This window comes from Capra hircus, chromosome 18 (genome assembly GCF_001704415.2).
Source record: "Capra hircus breed San Clemente chromosome 18, ASM170441v1, whole genome shotgun sequence".
Taxonomy (NCBI): Eukaryota; Metazoa; Chordata; class Mammalia; order Artiodactyla; family Bovidae; genus Capra; species Capra hircus.
Window position 1 is genome coordinate 9,365,199 of NC_030825.1, and position 25,918 is coordinate 9,391,116.

Genomic DNA, 25,918 nt, shown 5'->3' on the forward strand with positions numbered 1-25,918 from the left:
GCAGCACGCCAGGCCTCCCTGTCCATCACCATCTCCCAGAGTTCACTAAGACTCAGGTCCATCAAGTCCGTGATGCCATCCAGCCATCTCATCCTTGGTCGACCCCTTCTCCTCCTGCCCCCAATCCCTCCTAGCATCAGAGTCTTTTCCAATGAGTCAACTCTTCTCATGAGGTGGCCAAAGTACTGGAGCTTCAGCTTTAGTATCATTCCTTCCAAAGAAATCCCAGGGCAGATCTCCTTCAGAATGGACTGGTTGGATCTCCTTGCAGTCCAAGGGACTCTCAAGAGTCTTCTCCAACACCACAGTTCAAAAGCATCAATTCTTCGGGCTCAGCCTTCTTCACAGTCCAACTCTCACATCCATACATGACCACTGGCAAAACCATAGCCTTGACTAGATGGACCTTAGTCAGCAAAGTAATGTCTCTGCTTTTGAATATGCTATCTAGGTTGGTCATAACTTTTCTTCCAAGGAGTAAGCGTCTTTTAATTTCATGGCTACAAGCACCATCTGCAGTGATTTTGGAACCCCCCAAAATAAAGTCTGACACTGTTTCCCCATCTATTTGCCATGAAGTGATGGGACCGGATGCCATGATCTTCGTTTTCTGAATGTTGAGCTTTAAGCCAACTTTTTCACTGTCCACTTTCACTTTCATCAAGAGGCTTTTTAGTTCCTCTCCACTTTCTGCCATAAGGGTGGTGTCATCTGCATATCTGAGATTATTGATATTTCTCCCGCCAATCTTGATTCCAGCTTGTATTTCTTCCAGTCCAGCGTTTCTCATGATGTACTCTGCATATAAGTTAAATAAGCATTATCACACCTTTGTTTTTTTGCTTAATTTTTTGGTCACACCACATAGAATGCAAGACCTTAGTTCCCCAACCAAGACTGGAAGCCACGCTACCTACAGCAGAAGCACAGAGTCTTAACCACTGGACCACCAGGGAAGTCCCTAGGTAATTAAAAAAATTGATTTTTAAAAAAATTTTAGGCGTAGGGACTTTGGCGGTCCAGGTTAGGGCTCCATGCTTCCACTGCAGGGGGCACAAATTCTATCCCTAGTCAGGAACCTGAGATCCCACATGCTGTGTGGTGCGGCCAAAATTAAAAAAAAAAATAAGAAAATTAAAAAAAAATTATCTAATATCTAATCAGTGTATAATCATCCTTGATTGTCCTGTGAATGCTTTTTTAATTTGATTTGCTTAATCAGGATCCACAAGACCCACACATTACACTTGCTTGGTATATCCATTTCCCCAGAGTTTTAATTGAACAGTTCTGAAATGTCCAGTGGAGGCAAAAGGATTTTACAGTGAGTGTGTGCATGGCCCCCAGATTCAACCACTGATGTGTTACTGTCCCGTGCTCACCCATCTCCCTGTCTCTCTGTAGTCAGTAGTACTTTTAAGTCTTTTGACCTAAACACTATCCTTGCTCTCATGTTTTTTCCTTGCCATTTATCTGTTGAAGAAATCATACCATTTGTCCTGTATAATTTCTCATTTGAAGAATAGATGCACTGCGTGCGTAGTGCTTAAAATGTAGTTCAGTTCAGTTCAGTCGCTCAGTCGTGTCCGACTCTTTGCGACCCCATGAATCGCAGCACACCAGGCCTCCCTGTCCATCACCAACTCCCGGAGTTCACTCAGACTCCCGTCCATCGAGTCAGTGATGCCATCCAGCCATCTCATCCTCTGTCGTCCCCTTCTCCTCCTGCCCCCAATCCCTCCCAGCATCACTGTCTTTTCCAATGAGTCAACTCTTTGCATGAGGTAGCCAAAGTACTGGAGTTTCAGCTTTAGCATCATTCCTTCCAAAGAAATCCCAGGGCTGATCTCCTTCAGAATGGACTGGTTGGATCTCCTTGCAGTTCAAGGGACTCTCAAGAGTCTTCATTGAAACAGGTATACTATCAGGTAAGAAACGAAGCGCCAGTCTATGTTCGATACAGGATACAGGATGCTTGGGGCTGGTGCACGGGGATGATCCAGAGAGATGATATGGGGTGGGAGGTGGGAGGGGGATTCAGGATTGGGGGCTCATATACACCCGTGGCGGATTCATGTCAATGTATGGCAAAACCAATATAGTATTGTAAAGTAAAATAAAGTAAAAATAAAATTAATTTTAAAAAAAGAGTCTTCTCTAACACCACAGTTCAAAAGCATCAATTCTTCGGGGCTCAGCCTTCTTCACAGTCCGACTCTCACATCCATACATGACCACTGGAAAAACCATAGCCTTGACTAGATGGACCTTAGTCAGCAAAGTAATGTCTCTGCTTTTGAATATACTGTCTAGGTTGGTCATAACTTTTCTTCCAAGGAGTAAGCGTCTTTTAATTTCATGGCTTAATATTCATTACTCATTGTTTTGTTCTTTATCTGTAACTTCTGTTTTTTCCCAATGAAAATATATCTTTTTTGTAAAAAAAAAAAAAAAAAAGAGTTTTAAAAATGTCCCTGGGCTGCTAGACTTTTCAAAGCTACATTGGTTTGTAGCCACAAGGGGGTCTGTTTTCACTTGGTTTGCTGGGCTCACTCCACCCCCTAGGCCCTCAGGAAGGACCACCAGCGCTGGGCAGTGGAAGATGGCAGAATGAGGGAATGTGCAGGTGGAAAACAGAGCCGGAGAGGCTCAAAGGAAAGGCCATGGAGGGGGGAGTCTGAGGTCCAGCAACCTGCATCGCCCCTTCCCCTGGGGTGAGGGCAGTGACACCAGGAGGGAGGCCAGAGGAAACGCTGCAGAGGGTGAAAAGCTGCAGAAATCTCAGGAGAGCGTGGAAGCAACAGCACACATCATTAGGGTGGAGAGGAAGCACACAGCTTGGTTTCGAGGGGCTGGGGCAGATGGGAAAGAGGAAGATGAGCCTCTCCAGGGATCTGACTCCACAAACGCGGACGGACACCAGGCAGGCAGATGAGAAATACACAGGAGCAGGCATCCTCCATGAGCAGCTGAGGAAAAGCAGGAGACTGGTGGTAGGGAGCTCTGGGAGGAGGGCTCAGGGGCTCCGAGCCGGGATTCCCCCCATCACCTGAGCAGTCCTGGGTAAGGCTCCCTCCTTTCCCTGAACCTCAGCTTTCCCCACCTGCAAAATAGGGATGAACCAGAAGCCCCCTAGGGCTTTCTTTTGCTCAGGTAAGGCCAGTATCCCATCTCACTGACTGCTTCCTGGGGGTGAAGGAGGGGGATCACTGCTGGGATCTGGATGTGTTGGTGACTCCTTTGGCACTTTTTCTTTCAAGAAGGTAAACACCGAGTCCACTGTGTGGATCACAACAAACTGTGGAAAATTCTTAAAGAGATGGGAATTCCAGACCACCTGATCTGCCTCTTGAGAAATCTGTATGCAGGTCAAGAAGGAACAGTTAGAACTGGACAGGGAACAACAGACTGGTTCCAAATAGGAAAAGGAGTATGTCATCCTGCTTATTTAACTTATATGCAGAGTACATCATGAGAAACGTTGGGTTGGAGGAAGCACAAGCTGGAATCAAGATTGCCAAGAGAAATATCAACAACCTCAGATATACAGATGACACCACCCTTATGGCAGAAAGTGAAGACGAACTAAAAAGCCTCTTGATGAAAGTGAAAATGGAGAGTGAAAAAGTTGGCTTAAAGCTCAACATTCAGAAAACGAAGATTATGGCATCTCTCCCATCACTTCATGGCAAATAGATGGGGAAACAGTGGAAACAGTGGCTGACTTTATTTTGGGGGTCTCCAAAATCACGGCAGATGGTGCTTGTAGCCATGAAATTAAAAGACGCTTACTCCTTGGAAGGAAAGTTATGACCAACCTAGATAGCATATTCAAAAGCAGAGACATTACTTTGCCAACAAAGGTCCGTCTAGTCAAGGCTATGGTTTTTCCAGTGGTCATGTATGGATGTGAGAGTTGGCCTATAAAGAAAGCTGAGTGCAAAAGCATCAATTCTTCTGGTGTTGGAGAAGACTCTTGAGAGTGCCTCAAGATGAGAGGATGAGATGGTTGGATGGCATCACCGACTCAATGGACATGTATTTGGGTGGACTCCGGGAGTTGGTGATGGACAGGGAGGCCTGGTGTGGTGTGATTCATGGGGTCGCAGAGAGTCGGATACGACTGAGTGACTGAACTGAACTGAACTGAAACACCAAGTCCAGGCTCAAAACCGCGAGTCACCAAGTCAAAGTACCAAGTGAGCTCAGGCTGTAGCGTACAGCATCCTGGATTCCATTCCTCACTCTGCCCTTCCCGGCCTGTGATCTGAGGTAGCGTTACACAAAGGACTGGTGATGCCCGTCAAGGCTAAAGAAACGGGCCCAGCCGGCTTTTCCTGAACCCAGATCCCAGACTTCTGAAAAGCAGTTAATGCTTGGAGTAGATTTGGCTAATTCACCTCCAAGGAAAACCTGCTGAATATTTTTAGCCAAACCAAATAGAAAAGTGAATAAATATAGAAATAAACCGCTTGCCTGAATCCCTGGCCCACAACCCAGCCACCTGTCAACCACCACCATTGTGAAACCACAAGGCCAGAGGTCACGCCAGCCAACTTGCATGTGTGGGTCACTGTCATCCAAGCTAATGAAATTCATTAGCCGATTGTGAGCTAGGTCAGGTGCTATTCGGGTCTAGGGCCTCTGAAGTTGCCTGATGACACTGGCGCGTGGTGGAGAAGCTCAGACCACAGAGCCTGAATACAGGCTCCCTAAGTGCCTCGCCCAGAGTTGAGTCACGCCCCACCCAAGGTGCCCCAGTGGGTCCTCCTGAATCACGGCAGCTCCCTGGGAACTGCTCCATGTGAGCTTGAGGACAGGAGGGCAGACTTGTGTTCATGCTCATTCCTGGGAAAACAGGATGAGCAATGCCCTCTGGGGCTGCAGAAGCCGGGAGTGAGGCGGCGTGGCCAGAGCTGGTTAGGGCAGAATGGAGTAGCACTTAACGCGGCCCGCTTTGGGCTTTGTAATGGGCCAAATTGTGCCCCTCCAGAAATGGCCAAGGAGGGATTCCCTGATGGTCCAGTGGTTAGGACTCTGTACTTCCACTGCCAGGGGCCCGGGTTCGATCCCTGACTGGGGAACTAAGATGCCACGTGCCACACTCACAGCCAAAGAAAAGAAGAAAGAAAGGAAAAAACACATGTCCAAGTCCTAGCCCCCAGTCCCTCCAAATAAAGACTGTCACTGTATTTGGAAATAGGGTTGTTGCAGATGTAGTAAGTTGAAATGTGGTCAAGCTGGAGTCGAGTGGGCCCCTTATCCAGTAAGACTGTGTCCTTATAAATAAAAAGGGGAAGTTGGGGCACAGGCACATGTAGGGAGGATGCCCTGGACTTGAAGGCAGAGCTTGGGAAGATGCCCCTGTGTACAAGCCAGAGATGGCCAGCAAACCCTCGGGAGCGAGACAGGCGCAGAACAGACACTCTCCTTGGCCCTCGGACGACAGCAACCCTGCTGAGCCTCCAGAGCTGTGAGAGAGGATGTCTCTGCTGTGCAACCCGCCCAGTTCACAGTGTTCTGTGACAGCACCCTCGGACAGGGGTTTGGGTGGCGACGGGCCAGGATCTTGGCTTGGTGGCCTCCTCTCTGGGAGCCCTGGGGCAGGTTACCTTCCTTCTTTGAGTCTGGGGCCTAGAACCCGAGACTCAGGGGGCCCGTCTGGATAAAGCCCAGCCAGGTCCCCCGGATGCGTTACCTGGACATCTGGAGGTGGTGGGAAACTGGAAACGGTGCCCACTTAGCTCTGGAGACTGGACTGAGTTGCCCATTTTGGGCCCAGTGCCAGACACACAGCAGAGGCAGCCAGAATCCCATGAGGCACTGAAACAGAATTCCAGAGAGATCAGGACAGAAGACGGAGGAGAGAGGAGGCTTTGTGCAGACCCTGCCCGGCTCCTGTTCCTCCCGGGGCCTGGCTGTTCCGTGCCGGCTGGGTTCTGACGTGTATGTCCTTTCTGAAGACTCTCCTTCCTCGAGGTGTCACAGAACAGTACACTAGCTGATCTCTTTGCCTGTCTTTGGAAGTGCTTTGAAACTTGTAAAGTGGGGAACACGTTTTCTCGGCAACAGCCACCTTATTGAACACCTGCTGCGTGCAGGTAAAGAAGCTGTAAGTCCTGCCCTAGGTGGTCCAGGCCAGGGCGGTGCCACAGGGCGGCGTGGGGAGGCAGTGGCAATGCCATCCTGCCCCCCGCCCCTGCCCAGTTCAGAATGGGACAGGCCGACCGGCAGGGCTCCAGTGTTTCCCACTGTCGACTAGAAGAGGTTTTGTGAGACGTCAGAGACAGCATTCATCCCCTTCCTTATCTTTTTTCTCTTTTTGAGAAATGTGAGCTAACAGCAAAATTATGAAAAGCATAACTCGGGCTAAAACAGGCAGCGCTGGGAACTCCCTGGCAGTCCAGTGGTTAGAAGTCCAGGCTCTCACTGCCAAGGGCCCGGGTCGAGGAACTACGATCTTGCATGCCATGAAGCATGACCCAGAAAAATAAAATAAGCAGGGACTTCCCTGGAGGTCCAGAGACAGACTCCAGGCTCTCAGTGCCAAGGGCCCGGGCTTGATCCCTGGTCAGGGAACTAGATCCCATCCCACAGGCTGCAACTAAGAATTCACAGGCTGCAACGAAAGATCCTGCGTCCTGTAAGATTCTGCACTCTATAGCGAAGATTTGAGTGCCACAACTCAGACCCGACGCAGACAGATGAGTAAGTAAATAAATATTTAAAACAAATAAAATAGGCAACGTGGCAGGGTGGCTAAGAGAGGGAGGCTAGTACTAAACTGACCAGGTTCAAGTGTGACCTTGGGCAAGTTAATGAACCTCCCTACTCGTCAACTTCCTCATTCATACAATGGAGACAATAAACCCCACTGCAATTTCGTGAGGATTAATTTAAAGGAATCAACACAGGCAAAGTGTTTATACTAGTGGCTGGCACATAGTAAGACATATGTAGGTATTTGCTATTGTTAATAAAATAAATGCACAAGGTTGGGGAACACAATGAAAAGAAGTGGTTATTATTTGGGATAAGACGTTTCTTGGGGGACTGTCCAGCTCACAATGACCCACCTGACCATCCTCACCTCTAAGGAGTGGGCGCCAGCATCCATATTCGGACAGCTTAGCTCAGACACTGGCTGGGGTGGGCATCTGGGCCATTTGAGCAACTAAATTCTTCCCTTAGAACTGGACCAAAGAAAGAACTCCCAGTAACTATATATAACATTGTATAGGTAGTTTTTCAAGTCTCCTATAAATGCGTTATCATATTTTCATAATTTAAAAGATAGATAGAGCTCGTCGATTATTGATCTCAGTGGATCTCTCGAGGGGTCCGCTTCTGTCAGGCTGAAGTGACACAGCGGAGGAAGTCTGGATGCAGGGTAAGAAGACGCAGAGAGAAGCAGGCACACAGAACCGAAAGAAGGGCCCTGGTTTCTGGCCGTTTCTGAGACCTGTCTACCTTTATGTTCTTAGGGGTCCTGTGAGACACCCTTGATTCCTTCTAAGCCATTTCCACTCTATTTGAAGCTACCCTGGTTGGTTTCTGTTGCAGCAGGGGTCTCGGCGAGCACCCTGCTGCTGCAGCCTGCCCTCGCTCGTTTCTCTGACTCTGTGAGGGTCTGCTCACCAGAGCTGCAAGAAAACGTCCACTCCTCTCCCTTCAGCCCAGGCAGACTACAGTTTCGGTTCCATGGCTGCCATGAAGTTCAGCTTCGTGGCTGAAGAAAGAAGGAACCAGGAGTTGAGCAACCTGACTTCCCTACCATGCACTGGGCACTTCTTCCTAAACCTCGCTCTGAGCACTTTACACGCATTGTCTCGTTTGCTTGATTGTGGCTATCAGATTGGATCTCTGTTTCACAGATGAAGAGACTGAGGCTTCTGAGAAGTTAAGAGGTTCGGGTAATGTCACCCAGCTAACTCAGGTGGACAGCTGGGATCCAAATCCAAAGTTTGTGCTTTCAGCCTCCTTCCCATCCCTCCTGGAGCCCCTGGATTCCATCCTCCTGTTCTCCTGCTCTGGGATCCTGGACAGACCCTTGATCATGTCTCGGCTCATGAAAGGGGATGTGGCTAGGTTTTGGAAGAGCCACACATACTCCACACATGTTAACACGCTGCCCCCCCTCCCCGCCCCCCGCCATACTTCCTTTCCTTGCTTCTTAGCAACTGACTCAGAGCGGATGGAGGGGAAAGAAGTGAGGTCACATTTAAATTGGTCAATTTGAGCAGCTCACCGCAAAGGCTGGTGTGGGAGAGAGATGCAATTAATCTGAAAAACACAGTGGTTTTTATTTTTAAAAATATGATCCGTGGCCTTCAAACCTCTGTGCGGCTGTGCCAGGCATCCATTTCCACGCGTCAGCAGCAGCCTGGCATTTCATAAAGTCCCTGTGAATTTTAAAAAAAAATGAATGGCATTTGTCTTTTTTCAAAAATAAAACAAATCAATACATGTTCCTTGTAAAAAATTTGGGCTTGGGGGGTGGGAAGAGAGCAGAAAGAGGACAACAGTATTTACCCATAAGTCTTGCAGCTGTGTAATGGATAGATTAGTCAGCCACGAAAGGAACAGACCACAATATGTGCACCAACACGGATGGATCGCCAAAAGTGTTACGGTGCGTCAGAGGTCAGACCCAAGGAGGATGTATCTTCTGACTCTATTTATGTGAACTTCACGAAGGGGTGAAACTATCTATAGTGACAGAAGGCAGATGGGGGGATGTCTAGGCCAGCAAGTGGGTGGCTGGGATCAACAGCAGAGGAGCAGAAGAAGCTTTGTTTGGGTTGTGAGAATGTTCTATATTGGTGTCTTGATTCGGGTGGTGGTTACCTCGGTGTAGATCTTCATCAACACTTATCAACCTGTTCTTTTTAAACGGGTGACTTTTATTTCATGTAAATTGTATTTTGATAATGTTGATTTCCAAAGGCAAAAGAATGACTTATAATCCCAGCCACTGCAGAGATAACTGCTATTAAGGTTTTGGTGTGTGTATGTAAATCAATTAACTGATTGTGTGTAACAAAGATTCAGTTCAGTTCAGTTCAGTCGCTCAGTCGTGTCCAACTATTTGCGACCCATGAATTGCAGCACGCCAGGCCTCCCTGTCCATCACCAACTTCCAGAGTTCACTCAAACTCATGTCCATCGAGTCCGTGATGCCATCCAGCCATCTCATCCTCTGTCGTCCCCTTCTCCTCCTGCCCCTAATCCCTCCCAGCATCAGAGTCTTTTCCAATGAGTCAACTCTTCACATGAGGTGGCCAAAGTATTGGAGTTTCAGCTTTAGCATCACTCCTTCCAATGAACACCCAGGACTGATTTCCTTTAGGATGGACTGATTGGATCTCCTTGCAGTCCAAGGGACTCTCAAGAGTCTTCTCCAACACCACAGTTCAAAAGCATCAATTCTTCGGCACTCAGCTTTCTTCACAGTCCAACTCTCACATTCACACACGACCACAGGAAAAACCATAGCCTTGACTAGACGGACCTTTATTGGCAAAGTAATGTCTCTGCTTTTGAATATGCTATCTAGGTTGGTCATAACTTTCCTTCCAAGGAGTAAGCGTCTTTTAATTTCATGGCTACAATCACCATCTGCAGTGATTTTGGGCCCCCCCAAAATAAAGTCAGCCACTGTTTCCACTGTTTCCCCATCTATTTGCCATGAAGTGATGGGACCAGATGACATGATCTTCATTTTCTGAATGTTGAGCTTTAAGCCAACTTTTTCACTCTCCTCTTTCACTTTCCTCAAGAGGCATTTTAGTTCCTCTTCACTTTCTGTCATAAGGGTAGTGTCATCTGCATATCTGAAGTTATTGATATTTCTCCTGGCAATCTTGATTCCAGCTTTTCTCATGATGTACTCTGCATATAAGTTAAATAAGCAAAGTGACAGTATACAGCCTTGACGTACTCCTTTTCCTATTTGGAACCAGTCTGTTGTTCCATGTCCAGTTCTAACTGTTGCTTCCTGACCTGCATATAGGTTTCTCAAGAAGCAGGTCAAGTGGTCTGGTATTCCCATCTCTTTCAGAATTTTCCACAGTTTATTGTGATCCACATAGTCAAAGGCTTCAGCATAGTCAATAAAGCAGAAATAGATGTTTTTCTGGAACTCTCTTGCTTTTTCCATGATCCAGCAGATGTTGGTAATTTGATCTCTGGTTCCTCTGCCTTTTCCATACCCAGCTTGAACATCTGGAAGTTCACGGTTCACGTACTGCTGAAGCCTGGCTTGGAGAATCTTGAGCATTACTTTACTAGCGTGTGAGATGAGTGCAGTTGTGCGGTAGTTTGAGCATTCTTTGGCATTGCCTTTCTTAAGGATTGGAATGAAAACTGACCTTTTCCAGTCCTGTGGCCACTGCTGAGTTTTCCAAATTTGCTGGCATATTGAGTAACAAAGATTAGTTTTAGATAAATGTTCAATCCTCTGTAATACATTTTTTTTTTTAATTAACCTCAGGGACTTCCCTAGCAGTCCAGTGGTTAAGACTTCACCTTCCAATGAATCAGGTACAGGTTTGATTCCTGGTTGGGGCCCTCATATACCTTGGGGCCAAGAGACCCAAAAGATAAAAAAAACAGCAGCAATATTGCACCTCCAAATCTCCCAAACTAGAGAAGTAGGGGGTGTGGCAGGTCATCACTCAGCTACCCAGTACACAGGCTGCTAAGTAGGAAACGGGGCTCCTACGCCCCCTCCGTCCCTCCCCACCCATGAGCCTAGAAAATGGGCTGACTTCACATCAGCTCAGAAGCGGGAGGGGGATGTTCCCTGACTTCAGGATGAAAACATGACTCCTCTCCTTATACCAGGAGAATAAGCACATTATTTGATCAGTACGTTAAATGCCATCAGTACAGAGTGTGTGTTCCATTACGCTGGTGTCTCATGCCTGTTAAAAATGAGGCTCAGGAATACTCTCCTGGATGATGTAATTTTGAGACGGAGTTTTCAGTTGGAGCTTTGGGAATGTTCCCCCAAAGCAGCAGTTCCATGGGGGCAGCTATGAAATTAAGAACAAATAATTCTGCTTCTAGCACCTGGCATATGATTACAGGCATAGCTTCATGCCATTAAGGGGCTCCAGAAACATGACTCCAAACAGGTTGCATCTCATTTCATCCTGTGACTTCCTGTGTTCCTTGACAGCCTGATAAAGCTGACTGTGAGTTTCCTCCGGCCCCTGGGAAGTGGCATCTGAGGAAGGACGTGCCGTTGCATGAGTGTGGACAATATAATCTCCCCCAGACAGAGAACCACAGGATGCCTGGGGAGCATCCTGTACTGGCTGAGAAGGTGGGAAAAACATTTTCCTTCAAACCAGGGGTTCTCAATCAGGGCTGATTCTGCCTCCCAGGTGACATGCGGTAACGTCTGGAGACATTCTGTTTGTCGCAAATCGTGGCTGCTCCTGGCATCTATGGGTTAGGGCCAAGGATGCTGCTGAACACCCTCCAGTGCCCCGGGCAGCTGTCTGCTGCCAGGAATGATCCAGCCCTTAAATGTTCGTAGCGGCCAAAGTTGAAACCCCTGCACAGACGCTGTACTGAGTGTCTGTGCTCCAGTTGTTGGGCAACATGAGCTTGAGAAGGGCTGTAATCAGGGCCTTGGGAACACGGGTTCGAAGATGACAGTGTTGACATGAAAATACAATGCTTATTCTACGTGCTCACCCAGTGCTGGGCTGTGAGCTCATTTAATTCCTATGACTCTGGGAAAAGGTGCTGTTATAATCCCATTTTACAGCAAATCAACCAAAGATACACACATCTGGTAAATGGGGGGTGAAGGGGGAGGAGGGGTGTCCAATTCCCCTCACTCAACTATGAGCCTCACGAGGGCAGCACCTTGTGTGAGCTGGACCTATAGTCCCCAGCAAAGTCCTTGGCCCTCAGTAGGTGCTGACACGGGTTTAATGGAATTGAATGAAGGCAGGCAGGAAGCAGGGCAGTATTGCCTAATGATTAGAATGTTGGCGTTGCAGTTTGATTTCCAACAGATAACCATCATGCAGCTTCTACAGTCCAGAACAGGCAGGGACCTGTTGGAGCTGACCTATGCTCGCCCATGAGAGCTGACTGTTTTTCAGGAATTTTGCAAGCTGGTTGTCAGAGCCATTAAACAGGATGGAATAAATATCAAATTATATTTAAATAAATTGTATCTTTAAAAAGGTAATAAAACTCATCAGTTCAGTGCAGTGCAGTCGCTCAGTCGTGTCCGGCTCTTTGCGACCCCATGAACCGCAGCACCCGATTCTTTGCGACCCCATGAACCGCAGCACCCAACTCTTTGCGACCCCATGAACCACAGCACGCCAGGCCTCCCCGTCCATCACCGACCCCCACTTCCTAATTATTTTACTAGCATTTCTGTTCCAAAGGTTATTTACGCCTATTTCAGGGGTCGCCAAACTTCTTCTGTAAAAGGGCTAGATAGAAATATTTTAGGCTTTGCAAGCCCTGAGCTGAGACCCCTCTGCCCCTGTTTCATGTCCCCTGGAATGTTGTATCTGTAGGGTGGAAACACTGCAGTCGGGTACGTCTCTTCCCAATTCTCCATGTTCAGTGAGGCCTGCTGATAACCTGAAGATGGCCGTGGTGGGAATATTTCCACCAGGGAGATTGTCAAATGCTATAAATCAGCAACCCCCCACCCCCCGCAAGCTGATGCTTAAACAGTCACCAGCACACCGCTGGACACAGTGATGGGCAGAACTGGCACAGATCCTGCCCTCTTGGAGGATACAGTGTGTTGGGTTTGTGGAGCATTTTGTGGAGAGGGGAGGAGGGAACTGGGCAAAGGACCTCTGGGCGTGCATTAGGTAGAAGCAGACGCCTAGGCGGCCCTCTCTCAGGGCTAGTCATCGGCTCTCACGCTCTCCTCCCACCGGGGACTTTGCGACTTCCTCAGGTCCCTTTGTAGGCTGCCAGGGCAGCAGGTCTGTCTTTCCCCTCTGAGTTGGCTCCAGGGGGTGACCTGAGGGACCTCAGGGTTGAGCTGCGAGCTGTTTCCCGCTCCCTCACCACATGCCCCCAGCGTCTAGCATGGAGTAGCATCTTCACCAACAAGGCCCCGAGTGAACCCGTGGTACACTGTTGATCCAAGTGGAAGAGGAACTTGCAGTGAGCCGGTGAGAGCAGAACATCGGTCTTCGGGACGGGCTCAAACGAGGGGCTGCCAGCAAAGATTGGAGAACATGGAAGCTTTGTCTGGTGATCTTTGTGAGCCAACTGGCCCATGAGCCCCGGGAGAGTGATGGGTTCGTGACCTTGCCTGTCGGTCCTACTGCTCCATGACCCTCTCAAGTTTGATGCCAGGAGGGTGACCTCTACGGGACCTGTACTATTGCTGGCAGAATCTGGACTCCTGTGGCACCGAGGATGACCTGGGTACCTGAGGCATTGGTGGAAACTCAGTGGGCTTGTGTCTCCTACAGAGGCTGGGGGGCTGCAGGGAGGGGGCTTCTGATGGAATCTGACAGCTGGACTTACTCATTTTTAGGTCAAGAACCTGGGCCATTGGGAGGTGAGGGACTCTGCGTATCACTGATATAAGCGCATTCCATCTCCTCGCAGCCTCGCTCGCTGACCTCAATCTACTGCCTAAGCAACAGGGGACAGGTGAGCCTGACCACAGGTCACTGTGTATTTGCTTGCAAGCACGAGGGCTACTGTTGACCAGGAACTCCTGCTTTCAGTTTCCAGGGAACTTCTTATAGTACCTTGTGGGCTCCATGTCACTGCCCTCAAACTCAAACCAAGAAATATTATTGAAAGATATATTGATCAAATTCAGCACTTTTCTTCCTGAGCCTCTGCTCAGGAAAACATTACAGAAGGAGTGGGAAAGACATGGTCAGACAGAATTTGGGGTCAAAATCTTGGCTAAGATCCTCATGTTTGTCTAAACCTCAACTTCCTCATCCTTAAGATGGAGATGGTGATTTCCGTCTTCTGGGTTGGTTGAGAGGAAGGAAAGAGAACAAATTTATAACTCCCCTAGCATAGTACCTGGCACTTCATCACGCTGCTCCTATTCATCAAGTACCATACCAAGCAGTGCTGAGGAGGTCTGGATGACATCTGAAACTGCATCCTGGTAAATCTCATTCTGCTGAAGTTCTGCCCCCTGAATGGGGAGAGGAGGGTCCACAGATGTCCCTCAAGTGGACGGCAGCTGCTTTGTCTGCCATCGAGCCTCCCCGCTCATGATTTCCTGTTGCACCCCATCACCTCCTTCCTGGGTACCCTCGACAGCCTCTCCACCAGCCTCCCTGCCTCCAGGCTGCTGCTTTGCAAACCTTATCCATGTGCTGTGGCCAGTGACCTGGATGAAGGTGACATCTACAAGTCACTCCCCTGGATGGCCTGTGTGGTGGCTTCCCACTGCTCTCAGGGGAGAGTCTGGTCCCTGGGCCTGCACTTCAGGGCACTGCTTGCTCTGTCCCTGCTCACCTCTAGGGCCTTTGCCCTGCACCCTCCAGGCTCTTTCTATGCTGTGGCAAAACGCCTGCCGTTTCCTGCATGGACTGAGGGTCTTCCCTGATTCCTAATGACCACGTGGAGTCAGGACATGTCCACAGTGCCACAGCACACACCCGCAAACCTCTCCCCACCCCCACTCCCCGCCATGAGGAGTATGGTAATTGTCTTTACATGGCCTTAGATGCTGAGCTTCGCACCTGGGCCGGGTCCTGATTAGCCACATGAGGCTGGCAGCCTCTCTGTATCCTTACCTGCAGGAGGGGATGGTGATGGGTCAATCCTGTGTCATAGTGTTGCTGTGAGAAGGAAAAGTTGTATGTGTGCTTAGGATGCTAGGAATTATTCCTGCAATTGGCAAACAGCAGCTCTATAAAGGTCTGAACAACAGATCTAACCCCCTTAAATGGGCTTCCCAGGTGGTAAGGAATCTGCCTGCCAATGCAGGAGATGTAAGAGACGTGGGTTCGATCCCTGGGTCAGGAAGATCCCCTGGAGGAGGGCATGGCAACCCCCTCCAGTATTCTGGCCTGGAGAATCCCAGGGACAGAGAAGCCTGGCGGGCTACAGTCCATGGGGTCGCAAAGAGTCAGACACGACTGAAGCGACTGAGCAGGCACAAACCCTCTTAAAGGTATGGCCTGGAGCTGCGTCATCAGTTAGGGACTCCGGCTTCACTCCTTGTTTGATGGTTTTCTCAAGGCTGTTGAAGTTCAGAACTTGAAGAAGAGAAATTGCCAGCAGGTTGTAGGGAGTCAGTGAATTCCCCATTTCCCCACCTCATTTGCCTTCCCATGGCTCATGAGAGAACAGCTCTGCACATCTATCTCCCGGGCAGCCTGCATGTTTCTTCTCTGCAGAGGGACACACATCGGGCCCTGACTTCCACCCAGGTGCCAGCCCTGGCCCGGCTTGGGTGAGTATCTTTTGGGAAGCCCTAACCTCGTGTGTTCTGGAGCAGGGGAAAGGGACAATCCCCACTGAAGGGCTGCCGTGGACAGACTTTGGCATTTATGATGCAATTCAATGCATGTTCACACACCCGTGTGTCCACTTACAGAGGCACCTTCACTAAACAAAAAGGCACGGATCTGGGGGTTTTAATGCTATTGACAGGTGGATGTGAGGAACCCAACCCCAGAGCTGAGCACTGGCTAGGTAGCTCTGGGTACCTTTTCCGATGGCACACAGGGTCCATTTCTTGTTGCACAGCTGGAGTGCCCCCGTGACATGGCAGTTCTTTCCCTGAGGGTGCTTCCAATATGGTTCTCTCACAGCCCTGCAGGGCCTGGGAACGCAGACAGAAATGACCCGGCCTGAAGGGGAGAGGAAAAAAGGTCTGGGCCGCTGGGGTGCAGGCAGAGGCGGCGAACATAACACTGGAGAGGCAGTCTGTGTCTAGGTTCCTGTTAGGAACTGATCAGACTCCAGGAGGAGAAGGAAAGCAAGGGGGGGATGGTGGCTGGGGAGCCTGTCTCCTCCCCGCAGAAGCTTGAGGACCCCAAGGGCAGACAGACATCTGTAAATGACCAGAAGGCCCGTAGAGTCCCACCGGCTGAGCCAGGGTGTGTGTGGCTCATTATTTGGATACCTGATGGGACATTTGCAGTTCCAGGGAATATCTATGTCCCCTGGCCATCCAGGTGGGCAGCCAGAGCTGAGCGGGGGTGGAGGGTCACCTGGCCATCCAGGTGGGCGGCCAGAGCTGAGCGGGGGTGGGGGGGTCACCTGGCCATCTAGGTGGACCGCCAGAGCTGGGCGGGGGTGGAGGCTCACCTGGCCATCCAGGTGGGCAGCCAGAGCTGAGCGGGGGTGGAGGGTCACCTGGCCATCCAGGTGGGAGGCCAGAGCTGAGCGGGGGTGGAGGGTCACCTGGCCATCCAGGTGGGCGGCCAGAGCTGAGCGGGGGTGGCGGGTCACCTGGCCATCCAGGTGGGAGGCCAGAGCTGGGAGGGGGTCCCAGGTCGGGCGGCCCTCCCCCAGCACCTCCGGCCCAGCCCTCCCCGGCCCCGGCCCCGGCCCCGGGCTCTCGGTCTGGCACCCGGCCGGCCCTCCGCCACCCGCGCGGACCGCTCTCGGGCCCGGGCCGCCTGGGCACCGGCGGCGGGGGGGCGCGGCCCGACGTGACGTCAGGCGCCCCGCCCCCGTCCCCCGGTTCCGGGCGGGGCGCCGGGGTCCCGCGGGCCAGGCCGCCCCCGCCCCTCTCCCCGGGGCCGCCGCTTCTGCCGGGCCGCGCCCGCCCCTCGCCCCCCCCGCCGGCGGACCCCGCCCGCGCGAGGCCGAAGCCGCGGCGGCGGCCGGCGTTGCCGCCATTGACGTCAGAGGGCGGGCACATGACCCCCGGGGACCAATCGCGCGCGCGCCGCGCGGCTCCGCGAGCTCCCCGCCGCGCCGGCCCCCGCGGCCCCGGCGCACACTCGCTCGCGGACGGCCGCCCGGACACACGCACCGTGCACACGAGCGGGCGGCGGGCCCGAGACACGCCCGCCCGCGCGGCCGCCCGCCCACGCCGCCGCCGCCCCCCGCTCGCCCGCGCCCCCGCCCGCCGCCCGCCGAGCCGGTCCGGCCGCCGCGAGCATGCACCCGACGAGCTAGGAGGAAGCCGGAGCCCGCAGGAAGCCCCGCGCCGCCCGCCGCCCGGGCCCCGCCCCTGCGGGGCGCCCCCAGCCCCGCGCCCGCCGCCTTCCCGGGGGCTGGGGGGGTGCGGGCCGCCGCCCGGGGGGCCCCGCCGCCCCGGCAGCCCGGGCCAGCCCCTCTCCCCGCTTCCCTCCGGCCCGGCCATGGATCTGACCAGCAGCTCGGGAGGCGGCGACCCTCGGCAGATCGAGGAGGCCAAGCCGCTGCTGGGGGGCGACGTGCCGGCCCCCGAGGGCACGAAGATGGGCGCCGTGCCCTGCCGCCGGGCCCTGCTGCTGTGCAACGGGATGAGGTACAAGCTGCTGCAGGAGGGCGACATCCAGGTCTGTGTCATCCGGCACCCGCGGACCTTTCTCAGCAAGATCCTCACCTCGAAATTCCTGAGGCGCTGGGAGCCGCACCACCTAACGCTGGCCGACAACAGCCTGGCGTCCGCCACGGTGAGTCGCTCTGCGCGTCGGCGCGCCCGCACCCCCGCGCCTCCCCTCGGGGCCGGGGAGGCGCCCCCTCCCACCGGCCGCTGCACCTGGAGCTCGGGGCCTGCCCGGCGCCGGGGGGGTGGTGGTGGGGGCACCGGGAGAACCGGGCACCCCTTTCCCCGGCTGGGCTCCCGGCTGCATTGTGGATTCCGGCGGGCCCGGGGAGACCCTGGAATTCTGGAGAGGATCTGGCCTTGTCCCCAGACTGAGCATTCGGGCACCTCCGGGCCCAGCGCTTGTGTTCCTTACGGCTGGGACCTTGGGATAGACCCGAGGCTGGGCCCCGTTGGTGGTGAGGGTTCCCTTTCTGAAGGCACATCTGGATCTGCGCCGGAAGGGAAAACAAAACAGTTTTTTTAAAAAAGGAAAAAAAGCCCCAACAACCTCAAAACCCCAAAACCCAAAAAATTTCCAGAAGCCAGTTCCTTTCTTTGCTCTACCCGTCTTTTTCCTGCCCGGGCTGGCAGGCAAAACTGGGTGCTTCCCTTTCTGAAAAAAAAAAAAAACAAAAAAACAAAAAAACACACAAAACCACCTCGTTGGCAACACAGGGAGGGTGGAAGTGGAGGGGGAGGGGGCGGGGGTCCTGGGTTATCTCCTCCCCACCGAGGGCGGTCAAGTTCCAGTGCGGAAGCTGGCTTGTGGGGCTCTGGTGTTGCATTGTCTGTGTAGTATTTTGTACGTGTGTTTTGTTGCTGGAGGTTGTATTTATGTTATTGTTTTAAAATGTATGGTTGGGACTGGGTCACCCTGATGAGAGGGAGAGAAGTCGCGGATTGGTTTCTGAAATCAGATCTGCAAGGTGGAGAGAGAGGGCTGTGGTGGGGTCGCTGCGGGGGAGGGTAGCAGGCAGGAGGTGAACAGGATGCTTTGTGTTTTGAAACAAGGACAGTTTAAAGCACCAGCTCTGCTTGGGCCCGAGTCTTGATGGGTGCAGGGTGGTATGTGGTGGGGGCTGTCCCATCCTCTCTGGAGAGGTGGCAGGTCTTCCCCAGAATGCAGTCTTCCCTGGGGCAGCCCTGATCCTGTTTACTAAACCTGTGGGGCAGTGGGGGTGTGCTGAATCCAATGCCTGCCCACACCTGTGCCAAGAAAACCCAGCCAGGAAGCAGGGTGTCACTTACACGACATGTCACAAACGTGTAGCGTGTGCAGACATCCCCCCAGCGTCCATGTTCCCTTGGCAGTGTGTCACAGGCCATGACACATGCTCCAAGGAATGGGGAGGGGGGAAAAGTTAGCAGAAGAAACCATACTCCTTGAAACAGCTCCCCCTCCCCCCCCACCTCCCGAGAGCATTGAAACACACGAGGACTCTTATTCTGAATTTTGGGTCCGACGTGCTCAGAACACCTATTTTTTCTTTCCTGTGGGCACGCTGGTGCAGTCTGCAATGACCGCCTTCTCGGGGAGGATCCTGGGTTGCTGTGAAGCCTTCCAGCCCCAGTTTCAGGCTCGCGCATGTTCTCAAACCCTGTCCCGAGCCCCAGGCCGTGGCATTTGGCTTTTCATTTGATGGAGGGGGAGCCTCGGAAAACCCGCCAGCACACAGAGTTTTAGATTCAGCCCTCAGTGGTCCCCTGCCTGGGAGCCGCAGCCTCTGAATCTGGCTTCAGAATTTCCCCCTGGCTGGCGGGGGGTGGGGGGTCAGAATGGGGGACTTTTGTCTTTCTTTCTGCCACCCCTTAACATGAAGGGGAGCTGGGGAGGAGAAAGCGGCTGGGAGGCACAGCGGCCCTCCATGGGAAGGACGGGCCCAGCTCCTGTCCCCCCCTGGGGGAAGCTGGGCACTGTGCTGTGCTGCCCGTGGTTGGGGGGAGCCAGCTTGGAAGGTGCAGGGTGCCCCTCCCCCTCACTGCCCTCCCCCAGTTTACCTCTGATTGCTCAAGAGGTGTGTTTTGGAGAGAGAGAGAGGAGGAGACGAGGGTGAAGCCACTTGCCCTGGGCTTCTCAAGCAGCCGCCTCCCCCCGCCGCCCCCCCGCCCCTCACCACCTTCCCCAACTGGGTTGGGTGGCACCTTCCCCTGCCCAGGCACCTCTGGAGAAGAGCCGTGATTTTCTGGGCCTGGGGGCTGGTGGCCAGATGTGTCTCAGCAGAGCCTTGCCCTGGCGTTGGGAAACACGTAGGGGGGATCTCCGGGCCGGTGTGCCATGGACTGCCCCCAGGCCCCACTGGCAGGGGAAGGGTTGTCCCTAACTTTGCCCACGGTGGGCTCCAGGGGGATGCACGGGTCTCTGTGTGCCAGGGCCCGTGGGCACGGACTGGGGCTGCTGAGGCAGGCCCGGCCACGGCGGCCGCCTCCAGGGCAGAGGTGGGGTTGATGGGCACCTTATCCCATCACCAGACACCTGGCTGGTGCTGGTGTCCAGGCCCCGGGGAAGGAAAGCAGCCCAAGGGGTTTCTCTGAGGCCTGGGCATTATGTAATCTGTCTGCGTTTTAGAGCGCGGCCCAAGCCCTCGATTGAGAAACGTTAGCCCAAATGAAACAAAGGTGAACTTGAGTGTAGTTCACGGTGGCGGCAGAAAGCCCCGTGCGGCCCAGCCTCAAGCTGCCGGTGGGGCGGTGTTTCATACCGGTCACAGCCTTCCATAAAATGTGCACTGTCCTTTCATTAAGCCGTCTACACAGCTCCTCTAGGAACCATCTGGTAATTATCTGGTTAACTGTGTGGGCTTCAGGCACAAGACTCAGAGTGATTGATCTGGATTCAAACCAATAAACAAACCAAATACACTCTTTGCCCAAACCCTCTTTGTAGTCTGTCTACACGATCCAATTAGCTGGATGGTGGTCAGAGATACAGACCAGGCGTCCAGGACCACAGCTGTCTCAGGCGGGTGGGGGATGGCGTCCAGGCTCTCAGTCCCACCTAGTGGCAGCTCCTGCCGGGTGCCCCCCACCCCCCAGGTGGACGGCCCTCTCTCCATTCCCTGCTGGGGAGGTGGGCTCAGCCCGGGGAGGGGGGGCGGCCCAGGGGGAGGTGGAGGATGGGCTGGACGGTGGCAGCCTCCTCCCCTGGCCCGGCTGTAAACTTTGCCTTCGGTGGGGTCAGGTTGGAGCTTGCCCCCGTGCCTATCTGCTGGGCCGGTTACTGATTAAATCCTTGCAGAGTCAACAGTGTGCCTGACATGGCCGGTGACAGCGCCAGGCCTGATGCACTGTGTGCAGGAGACTTTGGATCCGGAAGACTCATAAACAAAGAGGGAGGCAAAAAGGCGACGGCGACCCGGCTGGCTGCCGAGGGGCTGGGTGGGGGTGCTTGCGTGGCACCTGCCCCTCCCTGGGGTACACATGGCCGCACCTTGCGGGGGAAGGGCCCATCTGCCCGGGCTGTGGCCTGCACACGGCGCCTCCTTGCCGCTTCATGTCCGGACTTCCCAGTCCCCCGCCTCCCTGGGCCTCTCGTGGCTGCTGCCCATGGCGTTGGTGGTAGCCAAAGGCTTGGAGTCCTGCAGAAGCAGGCAGGATTCGGGTCTGAGGGACCAGAATCCATTTTGCTGTTGTCTTGCCTGAGCTGAATTTGATCACCTGCTGGGCATGTTTGTCCGCGGGAAGAGGGCTTTGTCCCTGTGCTTTGTCTTCTCTGCACCAGAGAAGTGTGGATCAGCTGCTAATCTTTTATTTTACCTTAAAAAAAAAAAAAAAAACATTTAGCATGTGGCATCTCAGAATTGGGAGAGGTGGTCTCGTCTGACCAAAGAGGGGTCAGAGCATGGGTTAACAGTGGCCTTCTTTATTCTTAAGGCTCGATTCATTGATGAGACTTGTTTTTAAATTCTCAGCCATTGTGCTGCTTCGACTGAAATGTCTCTGGGCTTTTTGCTGTGAAAGGGAAAAGAGGAGTCCCTTCAGTTTTTGCTGGTCTCTTTGGCCTGATGTTTTCTTCGGGGCCCGACCTTCTGAGCTTGGACTCATGCTCCCTAAGCACCTACTGGGTGTCGAGTGCCAGGTTCGTCCGGATGGTGGTTTCTCTCGGGAGTTGAAATCCGTGTCCTCCTGAGTGAGTCCCAGGTCCCGTGGGAACTTGCCTGCGTGTGCATGCACACGTGTGTTCGTTTCTCCACTCCTGTCACTTGCACCTCCTCCTTGGGCCCGTCCCGGCCTTTGATTTGTGTGATGCTTTTCGTGGCGTGACTAAACACAGAGAATTCTTTTTTCCTCTTTCAGTGCCGTTTGTCATAAGATTTTGGAGTATATCAAATTTGTTTCCCAGGTAACTTGTCTGATTGGAGGGGTGGAGGGGAGGGGCAGAGACAGAAGAGGAGGAGAAAGTCTGAATTCTCTGTAAACAGCACAGGTGGTCTGTTCCCCCAGGCTGTAATAAATAAGTGTGTTTTCAGGAGGGAGTAGTTTTGATGCTGCTGCTGGCCTGGTGCAATCTGAGGTGCCCTTTCTGGCCACAGGCAAAATCGCGCTGGTCCAGGTTGAAGGTGTCAAGCCTGCAGCTCATGACTGGGCTCTGCTATTGAGCCAGCGTGGGCTCCGTGCCCACAGGTGGCCATGCCCGGCGTGCCCACTCTTCGGTGCCAACTGGGGTGCCTGCTGACTCACCTGGCAGTGGGAGAGGGCATTCATGGGGCACCGCATTCAGCCAGGCTTAGGGGGACCCTGGCAGCCAGGTCACCCTGAAAAACTGAAGCTCCCCAAGGGTACCTCATTGCTGGCTTCAGCTTGGCCTGCGAGCGTGGTACCCACTTGGTAGTTTGGTGGAATGGATCTCCAGATGTGGTCAAGTTACGCCTTAGATGAGAGGCTTAAATGAGATTCAGCAAGGCAGCCTCGCAGTTCAGGCGTCTCCACTGTGGAGCAGCACAGAAGGGTTTGCTCAGGGTCTGGATTGTAAACTTCCTGGCTGTGTGACTTTGGGAACATTGCTTTCCCTTGCTGGGCTTTGCTTTTCCCCTAGAAGAGGGGATGAGCCTGCCTCACGTCCAGGGCTCCTGTGAATACCGGAGATCGCTCACGTTGGCACCTGGCAGGTGCCAGCACGCAACAGGGGTGTGACAGGGGCCCATGATCCCCTTGAGGTTCTCCACTTTAGCCTGAGAGAGCGTCGTGAAACCCTGGATGGATGCAGGGGGCGACCGTTCTTTAGAAATGGGCCAAGTCCAGAGGAAAGTCTCCAGGGACGAATGGTGTGTTTGGGAGACTTAGGGCTGTTTAGTGGATCTGGGATGTATGAAGGAAGAGAAATTGTTGGAAGAAGTTTGTGAACAATTCCTCAAGGGGAACAGTCTAGTTTTTTTTTTTTTTTTTAATACAGAATTCCCCCCACCATCTTTTTCTTTTTCTTTTTTTCCTGAAAACTGAAACACTAACAGGCACGTCGAGTACCTTCAGATGGTACGGCAGGGCACATGGGGAAGGTGACGCGTCCCTACAGTCCCCAGTTCTGCTTGCAGGCTGGCCCTGCGTCCTTGCTGAGCGTTCGGGGCATCTTCACAGGGTCCTGTGCTGCCGTTCCTGGCCGGGCGGTGTGCTCTCTGTCAGTCGTTCCGTGCAGACCCGTCCCAGCCGAGCTGCTCCTCTCTGCGCATGTCAGGGGCCACCACAGCGGCGTTGGTAGACCATCCCCTGCCACTGGACACTTAGCTTAGCCCCAGGCTTCTGCTGTTTCCAGACAGACAACCTGCCGTTTTTATGGAGTGGAGTCGCTCTGTCTTTACCATTTGAGTGCTCTTCGCCTGCTTTTCTGGCGAGTGTTAAAATATTCAGGCCCACAGTGCTTCGGGAGGGTGTGCTGGCCCTCCCACGGCGGGGACGGGCCGTGCAGCCTGGGGTCACTGCTGTCTTGAGTCACGCCTGGGTCACTATCAGGGGCCAGCGAGCCTCCTGAGGGCCTGGCCGCCCGGCCCCAGCCGGAGCCGTTGACCTCCGCCCTGAGGACAAGGGTCTGTGTGGCCAGGCCGGCCGTTTCCTGCCCCACCTGAGAGCATCGCTGCTGTCCCCTGGCTTCCTGCTTCCCCAGGATGGAGGCCAGGCTGCCCGGCCCCGCGGTTAGAAAAGGAGGAAGTGACAGTGTCTCTTCCCGGCTCCTGGCGCTAGTGACAAGGCACCCAGTGTGTTCAGTGGGGCGCTGAGGGAGGCCGTGTGAGGCTGAAGCTGGGCCGATAACAGCAGGGCCCTATGAAGGGTGCGCGCACGCGCGTGTGTGCGTGTGTGCGTGTGTGTGTGTGTGCGTGCGGGTGGTTTTCGTGTCTGTTGAGACTAAGGGGATCACGGAGAACGTATTTTTTGGTGCGGAAATGGGTTGTTGTGCTGACAGTGAATGTCCAGTAGCTTTTATACCTGCCACATCCCGCTGTCTGCGGTGTCGGTGGGGTGGGTGGAGGGGAGCAGCCAGACCCAGCAGAGGGGTCAGACAGGCAGGCTTGAGTCCAGCTCCCGCAGCGCCCTGGATGGTGGGTGACCTCGGGCAGGCCGCCTCCCCTCTCTCGTTATCTGCGAAGTTCACATTATGGGGACTTCCTTTTAGCATGATGTCAGGGTTAGGTGAATTAAGGCTTGGCAGTTCATTTAGCAGATAAATATCGCTGTCTGTAGGCACTTTGAGGAAAACCAGTCCCTGCCCTCCTGGAACATGTGTCGGTGGGGTGGGGGCAGACAAGAAACCACTAAGTAAGGAATATAAAGTCTGTCCAGCCCCTGAGAAAGCAGCTGCAACAGGTGGGCGAGCTGCGCGGGGCTCGGCCTTGCTGATTTGCATGCCGCATTCAGGGCAGGAGGCGGTGTCTGGTGGGAGAGTGTTCCTGACCGAGAGGGCTGCAGGTGCAAAGGCCCTGAGGCTGGCCTGGCTTAGTGATCACGCAGCGAAGTGCCCGCATCTCAGTAAACGCGCTCCAGTTGTCGTCACCCCTGCCTTCCAGGAGCTCTCGTCACCTATTAAAAAATATCTGTAAGCGCCTGTACATGCTTGGTGCGGGGCACCCCGGCAGCTCCTTGCCCCGTGGGGCGCCTTCCTTTCTTTCTAGCACTTCTGGGGTGTGTGTGTTTTATTTAACCTGCTCCCTCCCTTAGTGGAGAATGGCAGTGCTCTAAGAGACTCTTAAATTATTCAGTACAATTCCCAGCCAAACTCTTCAAAACCAGCGCCCTTTGTCCATACTGCATTAGAGGTTCTCAGACCTAGAACCTACTAATCATTGAATTTGCCTCAGGCTTTTTTTCTGTTGAGTAAGCGCTGAGGGCCAGCGTGTTGCCCAAAGACCCTTGCACTTGACCCAGCAGCTGGGCAGGCACTCACCCCGGGCCTCCCATCCCCAGCACCCCAGGCTGCTCCTGCCTGCCTTTTCTGTTGGTTCTCCTGCTCTCAGGCTGCTGTCGGAAATGATGTGACTGGGAGAGCGTGCACAGATGAGGCTGAGCAAACTCCTTTCGCTGGGAAGGAGAAGGGCCGGATTCTCCCGTCGCCAGCGTGACTCCGTGGGGCAGGGCAGCAGAGGCTCCTGGGGCTGCGGTCGTCAGGGGAGAGGAGAGGGCCCTGGCACGTCCTGGGGTCCTGGGCTGGTCCCCAGCTCTCAGAGGTCTGGGAGAGTTGCAGGTAGGAGCGCACAGCCTGGGGAGAGCCAGGACCGCCTCCCGGCCTGTCTGCTGCCTCTCGGCTCACTGTCCGGCCCAGGTGCGTCTGGTCTCCTCTGCGTGCCCGCGTGGGGCTCAGGGAGCGCTGGGGCCTCCCCATGCATAGGTCGGGGTGCTGTAGGGGTGGGGGAGAGCCAGCCTGTGCTTCCTGCAGCACGGGTCCCTTCTGGCTCCTGTCCTGGGCCAGTGGGGGTTTCTGCCCCGTCCAGGGCCTCATGGAGTAGGGGCTGGGGAGAGGGCGCGAGCGCCACGCGGAGGTTTGGTCTGTGAGTCTGGCCGCTCTGGGCCACAGCTCAGTCACAGGGTGACCCCGGAGGGCGGGGGAGGCTGGGGAGCAGAGTGCGTCACACGCGGGAGACAGGAGCCCCTGGATCAATGGTGACTCCTGCCCCGGGGCCTCTGAGACGCGACAGCGGTCCGGGGGTCTCCAGGGTACCTGGAGCGGAGCTGCTGCCCTGGAATGAAATCCACATGGCCTGGTCTCATCTGGCTCCTGGGTTTGAGTGAGGGGGCCAATCAGGAAAGTTTGCAGTCTTGCTGTCTGGTGGGGAATAAAACAGAGAATGCAAACCTCTTGCACCGGCTGAGCAGCGCGCTCATGATCTCTGTGAGGCTCACCGTCCGTGCGCTGAGGACCAGGCACCATGCTCAGTGAAGTTTCCGAACAACCCTGCGGGGCAGGTGTCAGCCTTCCCATTTTACAGA

At 53.9% G+C, this 25,918-nt stretch overlaps 1 protein-coding gene and 1 long non-coding RNA gene across 2 annotated transcripts in view; one reads left to right on the forward strand and one right to left on the reverse strand.

Annotated features, from left to right (window-relative positions):
• LOC102181146 lies at window positions 8,210-17,599 on the reverse strand. The gene is made up of 4 exons (XR_001919427.1): window positions 17,525-17,599; window positions 15,690-15,833; window positions 14,772-14,816; window positions 8,210-8,402 (listed from the first exon to the last, which is right to left on the reverse strand). It is a non-coding gene; the product is annotated as an uncharacterized LOC102181146 (long non-coding RNA).
• Window positions 17,224-25,918, forward strand: part of CMIP (c-Maf inducing protein) — a 205,983-nt gene continuing 197,288 nt past the window's right edge. Inside the window, exon 1 of the mRNA XM_018061763.1 lies at window positions 17,224-17,594. Coding sequence (XP_017917252.1) covers window positions 17,298-17,594 — 297 coding nt within the window. The 5' untranslated portion in view covers window positions 17,224-17,297. The remainder of the gene's footprint in view (window positions 17,595-25,918) is intronic.